Source organism: Manis pentadactyla, chromosome 8 (assembly GCF_030020395.1).
Source record: "Manis pentadactyla isolate mManPen7 chromosome 8, mManPen7.hap1, whole genome shotgun sequence".
In the NCBI taxonomy this organism is placed as follows: Eukaryota; Metazoa; Chordata; class Mammalia; order Pholidota; family Manidae; genus Manis; species Manis pentadactyla.
In genome coordinates, this window is record NC_080026.1 from 34,522,954 (window position 1) to 34,537,540 (window position 14,587).

A 14,587-nucleotide genomic window follows, 5' to 3' on the forward strand; every position below is an offset into this window, starting at 1 on the left:
AAGATTTTTGAAAATGAGGACAGATTACGGGACCTCTAGGACAACATTGAATGTATTAACATTTGCATTACAGGAGTCTCAGAAGGAGAAGAGAGAGAGAAAGGAGTAGAAACTTTGTCTGAAGAATTAATAGTTAAAAGGTTACCTACCTAAACTATGGAAAGAAACAGACATCCAAGTCCAAAAGCACAGAGAGCCCCAAACAAGATGGACCCAAAGAGGTCTACACCAAGACACATCATAATTAAAATGTCAAAGATTAAAGATAGAGAATCTTAAATTCAGCAAGAGAAAAGCAAAGTTATGTACAGCAGAAACCTGTACAGCTGATTTTTCAGCAGAAACTTTTCATGCCAGTGGGAGTGGCATTATATATTCAAAGTGCTGAAAGGAAAAGCCTACAGCCAAGAATACCCTACCCAGCAAGTTTTCACTCAGAACTGAAGGAGAGAGAAAAAATTTCCCAAACAAAAGTTAAAAAGGAGTTCACTACTGCTACATTGGCCTTACAAGAAATGTTAAAATGGTCCATCTTTAAATGGAAAAGAAAGGACCACAACTAGAAGAAAATAATGGAAAAATTTCACTGGTAAAAAGCAAACAGAGAGTAAAGGTAATAGCTCACTCACTTAAGAGCTACTATGAAGGTTAAAAGTCAGAAACAGTAAAATCAATTACATCCAAAGAATCAATTAAGAGAATCACAAAACGAAAAGATGTGAAATACGAAGATACATAAAACATGGACTGAGGGAGTAAAAAGGTAGTACTGTTAGAATGCATTCAAATGTAAGTGACCATCAGATTGATACAGACTGCTACACACTTAGGATGTTGTATATAAACCTCATGGTAACCAAAAACCAAAAACCTATAAAAGATACACTAACAAAAAAGATCAAGAATTTGAGGCTTAACACTAAAGAAAGTCATCATTTAGGAAGAGATCAAGAGAAGGAAGGATTAGAAACTATAAAAACAAACAGAAAACAATTAAAATGTAAATAACTACATACTTATCAACAATTTAAAATGTAAAATGGTCTAAATGCTCTAGTCAAAAACTTAGGGTGACTAAAAGGATTAAAAAAACAAGACCTATCTACAGGCTGCTTAAAAGAGACTCACTTCAGACCTAGAGACACATAGAGACTGAAAGTAAAAGATTTAAAAAGATTATCCATGCAAATGAAAATGGGAAAAAAAAAGCTGAGGTAGCAATATTCATACTGGTCAAAACAGACTTTAAAACAAAGGCTACAGCAAGAAACAAAGAAGGGCATTACTTAATGATAAAGAGATCAATCCAGGAAGAAGATATAACAATCATAAATATTTATATATCAAACAAGGGAGCATCTAAATATTTAAGTACCTAAAAAAACAGAGAAATTGACAGTAATACTTCAACAGTAGGGGACTTTAACACCCCACTTATATCAACAGATAAATCATCCAGACAGAAAATCAGTAAGGAAACACACATTAAACCAGAAAGACTTAACAAGTTATGTACAGTACATACCATTCAAAATCAGCAGAATACACATTCTTTTCACATGCAAATGGAACATTCTCCAGGGTAGACTATATGTTAAGTCCATAAAAAAGGTCTCAAATGTAAGAAGACCGAATTGATATTAAACCTCTTTTCTAACCACAACACTATGAAACTAGAAATCAATTACAAGGAAAAAACTGGAAAACACAAATACAAGGAGGCTAAAAAAGTGTGACTAAATAACCAGTGGGTCACAAGAAATCAAACAGGAAATTGAAAAAATATAAGGAAATAAATAGAAATACAATGATTCAAAACCTTTGGGATGCAGCAAAAGCAGTTCTAAGAGGGAAGTTTATAACACTACAGGTCTATTTCATGAATCAAAAACAAATTCAAATTAACAATATAATCTTACACCTGAAAGAACTAGACAAAGAAGAACAAAGCCCAAATGAGTAGAAGGAAAGCTATAATAAAAAGGATGATAAGAGATAACTATGAAAAATTATTTGTCAACAAGTTGGACAACCTGTAAGAAATGAATAAATTCCTAAAAACATGTAATCTTCCAAAACTGACCCAGGAATAAACAGAAAATCTGAACAGAATAATAAACAGTGATGAAACTCTCTCAACAAACAAAAGTCAAGGACCACATGGCTTCACAGGTGAAGTCTACGAAACATTTGAAGATTGTTAATACCTACTAAATTATTCCAAATTATTCCAGAAAAGAGGAAAAAATGTTTCCAAATTCATTCTATGAAGCTCCATCACCCTAATACCAAAAACAAAGACATTACAAAAAAGAAAATTATAGAACAGTATCTCTGATGAATACAGATTAAAAAAATCCTCAAAAGATACTAAAAATTCATTAGAAGAGAAGAAATTCAGATGGCCAACAGACACATGAAAAGATGCTCCACATCGCTAGTCATCAGAGAAACGCAAATTAAAACCACAATGAGATATCACCTCACACCAGTAAGGATCACCACCATCAAAAAGACAAACAACAACAAATGTTGGCAAGGTTGTGGAGAAAGGGTGACCCTCCTACACTGCTGGTGGGAATGTAAATTAGTTCAACCATTGTGGAAAGCAGTATGGAGGTTCCTCAAAAAGCTCAAAACAGACTGTGAAGGGGTATGTGGGGAGGGGGACTTGGTGAAGGGGGGAGCCTAGTAAACATAATGTTCTTTATGTAATCGTAGATTAATGATACCAAATTAAAAAAATAAATAAATAAAGCTCAAAATAGAAATACCATTTCGCCCAGGAATTCCACTTCTAGGAATTTACCCTAAGAATGCAGCAGCCCAGTTTGAAAAAGACAGATGTACCCCTATGTTTATCACAGCACTATTTACAATAGCCAAGAAAGGAAAGCAACCTAAGTGTCCATCAGCAGATGAATGGATAAAGAAGATCTAGTACATATACACAATGGAATATTATTCAGCCATAAGAAGAAAACAAATCCTACCATTTGCAACAACATGGATGGAGCTAGAGGGTATTTTGCTCAGTGAAATAAGCAAGGCGGAGAAAGATAAGTACCAAATGATTTCACTCATCTGTGGAATATAAGAACAAAGGAAAAACTGAAGGAACAAAAGAGCAGCAGAATCAGAGAACCCAAGAATGGACCAACAGTTACCAAAGGGAAAGGGGCTGGGGAGGATGGGTGGGAAAGGAGGGAGAAGGTGGGGGAGAAGAAAGGGGGCCTTACGATTAGCATGTATAATGTGTGGGGTGGGCACGGGGAGAGCTGTGCAACACAGAGAAGACAAGTAGTGATTTTACAGCATCTTACTACACTGATGGACAGTGACTAATGGGGTATGTGGGGTGGACATGGTGAAGGGGGGAGTCTAGTAAACATAATGTTCCTCATGTAATTGTAGATTAATGATACAAAAATAAAAAAATAAAAAATAGAAAAAAAAAAAATTCATTAGAAGGATCATTCACCATGACCAAGTGGGGTTTATTCCAAGGATGCAAGGATGGTTCAGTATCTGCAAAACAATGTCATATATGCCACATAAAAAGAGGAAAAAACATGATCATCTCAAAGGTGCAGAAAAAGCATTTGACAAAATTCAACATCCATTCATAATAAAAACTCTCAACAAAGTGGGTACAGAGGAACATATCTCAGCATAATAAAGGCCATGTGTGACAAACCCACAGTGAACATGATACTCAATGGTAAAAAGTTGAGAGCATTTCCTCTAAGATCAGGACTAACACAAGGATGCCTACTCTCCCTACTGATACTCAACATAGTACTACTGGAAGTCCTAGCTGCAGCAGTGAGAGGAGATGGTAACAACACCTATTATGATGAGCATTTGTAATATAAGTAATTATTGAATCACTATGTTGTACACCTGAAACTAATATTGTCTATCAACTAACTATACTTCAATGAAAAAATAAATAAAAAATAAAAGATTCTTCGCTATCCATTTACCAATAACTCGTAAGTTTTAAAAATCAGAGTATAAGAGACTGTTTTGATAATTACTGTATCATTAAATACTCAACTAGAAACCACAAATTCAGAAATTTCTATCTGATTATTAGACCAACTAATAACACATAACATTTAACAGACACCCATTTATATAGAAACCAGGCTCATAAAAGCAGCTAAAGTTCTTGTCCATCTGGAATTTACCCTATGGCAGAGAGAGAGAAAGAAAATGAGCAGACCTAAAGCTGACTGATGACTTTAGATATAGAATAAGTTTACTTCCAGAGTATAATCCTCATGGATCCAAATAAGTTGGCCTGGTAAAAAATATCAAACCAAAATTCTGAAGCTTTGTTTGTGTAATTTTAGCTTTTATTCAAATTAATGAAATAAAAACTGCAGTCTTTTTAAAAATACTATTTGTGAAAATAAGAGCAAACCTTTCCACTCTGATGGTGAGGTCCTCTGCAGGTCTCTGATTTGAACATCCACTAGGCTCCTGAGATGGAGTGGCATGGCCTGAACTTTCTCCTCCTTAATTATTAAATAAAAAGAAATAAGAATTATATTGCATTTAATGACAATTTTTAAGTTATAAATCTTTTGGGTCGTGTATGTTAATCTTATTCCTTAAACAATACATATTTTCTCTAAGAATGGAGCAGGAGGTAAGAAATGAGCTATTAGTAATTCTAAAGTTTGGATCTTGTTACAATAGTATATAAATGGGAAATAAGGCAGTTACTGGTTGAGGGCCACCAAGGTAAAGGTCAGAGGTATAACATGAAGGAATATTAGTCTGGCAGGCAGGGATAAAACAAAAGTAGAGCAGGCATGCCTGCTATTGGTAGCTTCACTCTAGATCAGCCACTGTCCAATATCTATGCTATCCAGTAGAGAAGCCACTAGCCACATGTGGCTACTGAAGACTTGAAATAAAGCTAGTGCTGCTTTTTTCAATAGCCAAGATATGGAAGCAATCTAAGTGTCCATCTGTAGATGAATGGATAAAGAAGATGTGGTACATATATACAATGGAATACTATTCAGCCATAAGAAAGAAACAAATCCTACCATTTGCAACAACATGGATGGAGTTGGAGGACATTATGCTCAGTGAAATAAGCCAGGCGGAGAAAGACAAATCCCAACTGATTTCCCTCATTTGTGGAGTATAACAATGAAGCAAACTGAAGGAACAAAATGGCAGCAGACTCAGAGACTCCAAGAATGAACTAGTGGTTACCAAAGGGGAGGGGTGTGGGAGGGCGGGTGGGGAGGGAGGGAAAAGGGGACTGAGGGGTATTATGTTTAGTACACATGGTGTGGGGGATCACGGGGAGAACAGTGAAGCACAGAGAAGGGACATAGTGGATCTCTGGCAACTTGCTGCACTGATGGACAGTGACTGCATTGGGTTATGGGTGGAGACTTGATAATATGGGTAAATGTAGTAACCACATTGTTTTTTCATGTGAAACCTTCATAAGAGTGTATATCAATAATACCTTAATAAAAAATTAAATAAAAAAAAAGAAAGCTAGTGCAGGACTAAATTTTTAATTGTACTTAATTTCCATTAAATTAGCCACATGTGGCTATGGACAAAGTATTCAATACTGAGGTTCTAGAGGGCACATTTGATTCTGAGTATCACTCCAGACTTATTCTGACCCAAGGGATCTACTTCTGCAAACCAGTGATCCCTTAGAGTGGCCTTTTTAATCTACACAGATGGTCCCTGATTTACAATGGTTCAACTTAGGATTTTTCAATTTTATGATGATGTAGAAGTGATACATATTCAGTGGAAACTCTACTTCATATTTTCAATTTTATCTCCTCCCAGGCTAGTGGTATTTCATAAGATACTCTCTTGAGATGCTGGGCAGTGGCAGCAAGCCACAACTCCCAGTGAGCCATGACATAACAAGGTTAATCAACTGATACACTTACATCCATTCTGTACCCACACAACCCTTGTTTTTCAGTTTCAGTACAGTACTCAATAAATTACATGAATATCCAACACTTTACTATAAAATATGATTTGTTATATGAGTCTGATCGACTATAGGCAAATGTAAGTTGGTCAAAGCACATTAAGTTCTAAGCACATTAAAGTAGGCTAGGCTAAATGGATGTTTGGCAGATTAGGCGTATTAAATGCATTTTCAATTTATGATATTTTCAACTTACAATGGGTTTATTGGGATGTAATGCCACTGAAAGTCAGGGAAGATTTGTATTCTTTTAAGATTTCCGGAAGGACAGAATTTTGTCCTGGCCTGTTGTACAAATAGCTATGATCTGGTACTTTGTTTTATAACCTGTGCCATTTTCTTCCTTACCACCTGCCACCAACATGATTTTTCTTCACATTTTTATCTTTGAAAAAACAAAGAATATGGAGCAATAAAGTCTGGGTTCAAGTCTTGTACTGTCACTTCAGTAATTTACTTTCTCTCTCTGTGCTTCATATGTAAATGAGGATAGTAACCTTAAACAGTTGTTACGAGTTATATGTTAACATAAATACAACACTTAGACTTTTACTAAGACTTGTACATAGCAAGTGCTTTATTGTGATCACAATACTGGGAATATTGGAATTACTACATAGAGTTGATGGTGCACATCTCTTCCTACTTTGGCACTCATTGGCATCACTCAAGTGCTTGAAATCTGCCACAATAGGGCTATTTACTTACACCTTGGAAATTAGCAAACAGTACAAACTCCTTGGCATCTTATAAATGACTTGAAAGTGTAGAATATACTTTTATAATTTAATTTTATGGGTGAAATAACTTATTATCAGTAATATTTTTAATTGCTAATAACTGAATGAAAAGTTCTGGATTTTTAAAAAAGCCTCAATAAACTGAGACAACTGATGAAAACCTGGATATAATGAAAATTTGGGGGACATTCTTTCTTTAGTTTTAAAAAAACAACAATTATGTGGCATAATCTATCTATTGATGAAACTACATAGCATTACCCATAAATCAGCCTTGCCAAAAAAAAAAGAATGAGCCTGAATCGGATCAAGCCTGTAACTTTAATTTAGAAGAATATTTACATAATACCATGAAGATACAACAAAATCCAGATTAGAGGATAGGATACTACAAAGGAAATCACCATACAGAGTGTGAAACTATATAGTAAATGAAAAAGAAAAGACTCATCAACCAGTAACAATATACTGGACTCCAGTTCAAACAAAGTGAAAACCTAGATAATTGATGATAAAAAGGAACTATTTTAAATGTTAAATGTTCTAGCTTTTGTAAGATATAATAGTATTGTGGTTATTTTTTTTTTAAGTTTTCAACTTTTAGATACTAACATTTTTAAAGATGAAATGGCATTATGCCTAAGGTTTGTCCTAAAGCGGCAAGGAGAAGAGGAGTAGTGGGGCACAGATGAAACAATACTGGCCATAAGTTAGTAACAGCTGAAGATAGTCAGTGGGTTCAGGGATTTCAAACAGTACAAACTGTTACAGCATTTTCTCTACTTCTATATGTGTTTGAAATTCTCCATAATGAGGTTAAAAAAAAACTACAAGTAACTGAGACAGAGCTGGTACTTGCCTCAGTGAGACAGAGTTTACAGTTTGAGTCTAACCAAGTTAACTGCCTACTAAAACAGAAACATTAACACTCTTTGCAGGAATATAACAGAATCCAGTGTCTACAATAATGTACAAGATACAATCCAACAATTTCTTGACATATGATCCAACAGGAAAATGTGACCCATTCTCAAGGGAAAGGGGAAAAGACAATCAATGGAGTCCAACCTTGAAATGAGCTAGATATTCATTCATCAGACAAGGACTCTTAAGCAGCCATTATAACTCAATGAGGTAAAGGTAAATATGCTTGAAACAAAAAGATGATAATAAAAGAATAAAATGTAGATGAAAGGTACTCGGGAATTCTTATAATTTTTGTAACTTCCTGTAGGTCAAACTATTTCAAAATAAAAAGTTAGAAGTAATAGGAGTAGGGGGAGCAGGCAGAAGAAATAGAAACTGCAGAACTAAAAAATGTATTACCTGCAAAATGGTATAGCCACTTTAGAAGACAGTTTGGTGGTTTCTTACAAAACTAAATATACTCTTACCATACAATCTAGCAATTACATTCCTTGATATTTACCCAAATGAACTGAAAACGTATGTCCACACACAAACCTGCACACAGATGCTTACAGCAGCTTTATTCATAATTGCTAAAACCTGGAAGCAACAAAGACGCCATTCAGTACATAAATGTACAAACTGTGGCACATCCAAACAATGGAATTTAATCAGCATTAAAAAGAAATGAACTATTAAGCCATGCAAAGACATGAAGGAAACATAAATTCATATTCCAAAGTGAAAGAAGCCAATCTGTAAAGGCTACATATTGATTCCAACCAAATAACATTCTGGAAAAGGCAAAACTATGAAGACATTAAAAAAATCTGCATAGGCAGAGCACAGGATTTTTAGGGCAGTGAAAACACTCTGTATGGATAATATGATGCATACATGTATTATATATTTCTCCAAACTCACAGAACATAGACTACCAAGAGTGAACTGTAACATAAACTATGGACTTTGCCAGATTATGATGTGGGTTCACTAGTTGTAACGAATGTACCACTCTGGTGGGGTATGTTGGTAATGAGGGAGGCTATGCATGTGTGGGGTAGGAGATATAAAGGAATTCTGTGCCATCCTCTTAATTTTGCTTGAACTTAAAACTGCTCTCGAAAAAAAAGTCCATTAAAAATGGTTGGGTAAAAAAAAAAGTAAATTCACTGGATAGGCTTAACAGCAGAACAGAGATGATAAAGAAAAGTCAGTCAACTTATAGATCAACAGGATTATCAAATCTGAAAAGAGAGAAAAAAAGATCAAAAGAAGTGAACCTATGGATAATATCAAGTAGCCTAATATACATCTAATTTTGTCCAGTAAAACAGGAGAAAAAGAGAAAACTACTTGAAGAAATAATAGTTTCAAATTTTCCAAATGTAGTAAGTCATACATTTACAGATTTAAGAATCTAAGCAAACCCCAAACATGACAAATATAAAGAAAAACACATCTAGGTATATCATAGTCAAATTGCTGAAAACCTGAAAGTAGCCAGAAACCACACATTCCATATATAGGGAAACAAGCGTAATATCAGAGACTTTGCATCAGAAAACTATAGATACCAGAAAACAGCGGAATATCTTTAAAGCATTGAAAAAAAATAACTGTAAACCTCAAATTTTGTATCCAGCAAAAATATCCTTCCAGAGTGAAGATAAAGACATTGTCAGATAAAAGAAAACTAAGAGAAGTATTTTGCCAACAGACCTGTACAATAAGAAACGCTGATAGAAAATTTTCAGGCGGAAAGGAAACGATACCAGAGGGAAACACATACTTGAAAGGGGATGATGAATGTTGGAAATGGTAAATATCCAGGTAAATATAAAAGTCAATTATTCTGCTATGCACCTAAATAGACCATGCTCATAATAGAGCCCCCCAGATCTGATCTGGATGTTAAACCTCAATATGAGACTACAGAGAAGGAGATCTGAAACCTCTTGTTCAAATATTCAAAACCTGTTTTGTGTAATTCAATCAGCAGCACTAAAGTTAATGAGAAATTATAGGGCATCAAATTTCAGCTCAACACAAGGAAGAATTTTTCTAAAAACTAAAACTTCAAGAAGAGAATAGGTGTATCTGTAATAACATGGACCTAGAGGGTATTATACTAGGTGAAATAAGCTACACAAAGAAAGACAAATATCATATCTATCTCATTTATATGTGGAATCTAAAAACAAAACAAAATGAACAAAACAGCAATAAACACATAGACACAAAGTGACGGATAATTATCACAGGGGAAGGATTGGGGTGGGTGGATGAAACGTATAGGGGACAGAGGCACAAAATCTTAATATAAATTAGTCACAGGGATGAATGTACAGCATAGAGAATATAGTCATTAATTCTGTAACATCTTTTTGTGTTCACAGACAGTAACTACACTAGTTGGGGTGAGCATTTAATAATGTAAATAACTGTTGAATCACTCCACTATATACTTAAAATAATAAAAAATAAAAACCTTATAAAGAGAAGAGGCTTCTCAGCAATGTAATCAGCTTCCTGTCATTAAATGTATTCATAGAGGCTTGATGATTATCTATCTTGATGCTGGTAGGATTACCTTTTTGGATACCAATAGTCTAACTTCTTGATTATCTAACCCCAAGTTGCCTAACACAAAGGTGATATTATATCAAACAACTCTGACCACGATCCCTAATACATAGCATAAAATGTTTTGCCTTTATCATCACCCCCTTACAACCCCAAGCTCTATTTCACAATTATCTTTTAATTCTGGTTTATAAATGCAAATACTATTCTTTTAAATGTATATAGTGTTTTATAGGTTATAAAAACAATCCCCAATACAGTAATTCATTTGGACCTCTCAAAATCCTCTGGCTGGGAAGAGATTTATAAAACTGCTAGGTGTTAACAATCTCTGAACCACAGCAAAGAGAAGCAGAAACTACAAATCAACTGCTTGGACTGTTGCCTATTTGGGTTTGAAGGGCATATTCACTGACATTACCCTTTTTTGCCACTAAATGTCAAACACATGTATTTAAGACAACCCTTAAATTTTAAGTTAAATGAATGTGAAGGTGAAAAAATAGAGTATTTTTAAGAATATTAATCCATGGCCTTTAAAATGAAGTGGAGTACTTCAGCTGTACACAAAAGGACACTAAAAATTACCTGTTGCAGAATCTGACTTTGTATCAGAAGTGGGTGGTGCCTCACAAAGCTCTATGTTTCTGGACTGAGAGTTTTCAGAAGTGCTGTTAGGTTCAACTGTAGTAGACACTGAACTTTCTAACTGGCTGCCATTTGCCACCAATGTTTCAGCTTTCAATGAGTGCATCTAAAGAGGAAACACATTTAACAGATATGAATCTAAATTTACTGTGGTAGATGAGACCAAAATATGAGTAATTTATACTCTACAGGAAGGAGATGAATGTTCTGAGTAGATGAATCTAAAATGTGTAACACTAAACATTCAGTTACAAGGTCACAAGACCATAAAAAGATTTTTAAAACATCCTACTGATTTTCCTTCAGATTAGAATTCAAAGAAAAAAGCTCTATTATTCCAAGTGGACAAATGGATAACAAGCTGTATTATCCATTTGTCCAAAGTGGAAGCAAATGAGAAAGTGAGTAAAGTCCTTAAAACATGTCAAACAATATACCATTAGGGACCTTAATGTGATGGCAAATCTTGCAGCAGTGATGTGCATTATATGACTGGGTGAGGGAAGAAAAGAGAAGGGAGAAGAAGTAGACACTAATGTATAAGAGAGAGACATCTATAATTTCATAATGCTATTTTCAACAAGTGTAGGCAAATAGCTTTTACTATATTTTAAGTTTAATGGCATGGCAGGTTCCTGAATACAGAGTGGCTCCAAAAATATTCCAATGTCAAGTTCCTGACATATCATTTTCCCATGTTTATACAAAGAGCAATTCTGTTTCTTCTCACCTGCTGGACTTTGTGAATTCTGGTAACAAGTTCATCTGCAGAAACACTTCCTGCTATTACTTCCAAAGGAATTCCATTGTCTCCTATAAAGAAACTGGATGGAACACACACTACAGGATCTGTACATTTTAATTAAGTCTAACAATTCATGGGAAACAGGAATAATTTTAAAAAACACTACTGATAAAAAAGCAAATCATCTTTATGCATTGTACAATATAATCAGCTAATATAACATGTTTAAAAAATAATTTCAACTACCATACATTATGCCTTTAGTTCACATAACACGTGACTTATGATTTATTTGTATTGCATATTTGAATGGAGAACATCCACTACATTTCCCTCCATCCTAACTTTAACATCCATCTTGCCTCTTGCCAGCTACTTCTAACATTCCAACGAGACGGCTCCATACTGCTTTCCTGATACTCTCAATAAAAAAACTCTCTATGATACCATTTGCAACAACGTATTGTCTCAAAAGACACTTAGTAATATAAATTCTCCATAAACAAGAATGCATGAATTTCTTAATAAAAATGGATAATTTCAACAGGAAGATGGCGGCGTGAGTAGTTCAGAGGAAATCTCCTCCCCAAAACATATATATTTATGAAAATACAATAAATACAACTATTCGTAAAAGAGACACCAGTGGATGCAGTACAACAGCCAGGATACATCTACATCTGTGAGAACTCAGCATCACACGAAGGGGGTAAGATACAAGCTGTGGCCAGGCGGGACCCGAACGCTCCCCCACCCCAAAACCCGGTGGGAAAAAAGGAGTCAGAACGGGTAGGGAGTGAAAGCCCAGGACTGCTAAACAACCAGCTCTAGAAATCCGCACCCAGAACGCAGATACAAGGTGCACGGGGTGCTGGATATTAGAGAAACGGAAAAGCAAAACCTGGGGGCAGGTCCCCGCAACCGGCGCCCCTGAGACAAAAGAAAAGCAAGTGCTTTCTGCAAGTCTTAAAGAGACAGGGACCCCATAGCTGGACGAAGTTGTCCCGGCAGCTGGGAGTACTGGGGAAACTTAGGCGCCCTAAACGGAGGCAGTGCAGCTCTGAAGCCCCTCACAGGACTAGGCAGCCTGCCAGTCGTTCCTCCAACTGGCGTGGACCCCGACACACAGGCCCAGTAGCAAGAGAGTAGAAGTGCACGCCAGGGGCAGAAGCGCTAGAAGGAACCGAGAGCAGATCCGTGCGCCGCAGGGCTAGCCTGCAGCGGCGTGACTGAACAGCCCGGGCGCGACTCGCGCGCACTGGCGGCAGTGAAGCCAGAGCCCGGTAGAAGCCTCCGCGGAAAAGCCCCGTGCACACCAGCAGCGGAGCCAGAGGGAGCAGGCGCGCTCCCAGGAGCCGACCGGAATCCCAGCCCAATGCACATCCACCTGGGCCAGACTCAAAGGCCGCTGTTGTTACACAGCTGCCCGGCAGGGTTGCCGCTAGCACGGAGGAGCGCACATGGCGGGCCTGCCACTCCCTGCAGGGCTCCCCGCTGCTCTGACGGACACCCCGCCCACAGCAGCTTAGGAGATTAACCCGGTGGCTGCTCCAGGAGTGCAGGTAGCCGTCACAGGCAGCGGAGAAGGGCAAGGCATCCAGCAAGCAGGAAAGGACTTTCTTCTCCCAGCTGACACACACGCAACCTGCCTACAGCCACTGCAATCACCATAAAAAGGCAAAAAAATCTGGTCCAGACCAAGATAGTTACACCTGAGAAAGGATCTGCAGAGGCAGACCTAACCAGTCTCCCTGAAAAAGAATTCAAAATAAAAATCATAAACATGCTGACAGAGGTGCAGAGAAATATGCAAGAGCTAAGGCATGAAGTCCAGAGGGAGATCACAGATGTCCGGAGGGAGATTACAGAAGTGAAACAATCTCTGGAAGGATTTATAAGTAGAATGGATAAGATGCAAGAGGCCATTGATGGAATAGAAACCAGAGAACAGGAACGCATAGAAGCTGATGCAGAGAGAGATAAAAGGATCTCCAGGAATAAAACAATATTAAGAGAACTGTGTGACCAATCCAAAAGGAACAATATCCGCATTAAAGGGGTACCAGAGGAAGAAGAGAGAGGAAAAGGGATAGAAAGTGTCTTTGAAGAAATAATTGCTGAGAACTTCCCCAAACTGGGGGAGGAAATAGTTGCTCAGACTACGGAGGCACACAGAACTCCCGAGAGACGGGATACAAAGAGGTCAACACCAAGACACATAATAATTAAAATGGCAAAGATCAAGGACAGGGACAGAGTATTAAAGGCAGCCAGAGAGAGTAAAAAGGTCACCTACAAAGGAAAACCCATCAGGCTATCATCAGACTTCTCAACAGAAACCCTACAGGCCAGAAGAGAATGGCATGATATATTTAAATGCAATGAAACAGAAGGGCCTTGAACTAAGAATACTGTATCCAGCATGATTATCATTTAAATATGAAAGAGGGATTAAACAATTGCCAGACAAGCAAAAGTTGAGGGAATTTGCCTCCCACAAACCACCTCTACAGGGTATCTTACAGGGACTGCTCTAGATGGGAGCACTCCTAAAAAGAGCACAGAACAAAACACCCAACATATGAAGAATGGAGGAGGAGGAAAAAGAAGGGAAAGAAATAATCATCAGACTGTGTTTATAACAGCTCAATAAGCAAGTGAGGTCAGACAGTAAGGTAGTAAACAAGCTAACCTTGAATCTTTGGTAACCACAAATCTAATGCCTGCAATGGCAATAAGTACATATCTTTCAATAATCACCCTAAATGTAAATGGACTGAATGCACCAATCAAAAGACACAGAGTAATAGAATGGATTAAAAAACAAGACCCATCTATACGCTGCTTACAAGAGATTCACCTCAAACCCAAAGACATGCACAGATTAAAAGTCAAGGGTTGGAGAAAGTTATTTCATGCAAACAACAGAGAGAAAAAAGCAGGCGTTGCAATACTAGTATCAGACAA

General features: G+C 36.9%; 1 protein-coding gene across 3 annotated transcripts in view; it reads right to left on the bottom strand.

Moving 5' to 3' along the window:
- The window catches only part of UBXN4 (UBX domain protein 4), a 42,282-nt gene that overhangs the window by 15,218 nt on the left and 12,477 nt on the right, over positions 1-14,587 (bottom strand). For all 3 annotated transcript variants that reach the window (XM_057505640.1, XM_036886544.2, XM_057505641.1), the window contains 3 exons: positions 11,606-11,724; positions 10,816-10,981; positions 4,430-4,523 (listed from right to left, as the gene is read on the bottom strand). In XM_057505640.1, the coding sequence (XP_057361623.1) occupies positions 4,430-4,523; positions 10,816-10,981; positions 11,606-11,724 (379 nt within the window). The remainder of the gene's footprint in view (positions 1-4,429; positions 4,524-10,815; positions 10,982-11,605; positions 11,725-14,587) is intronic.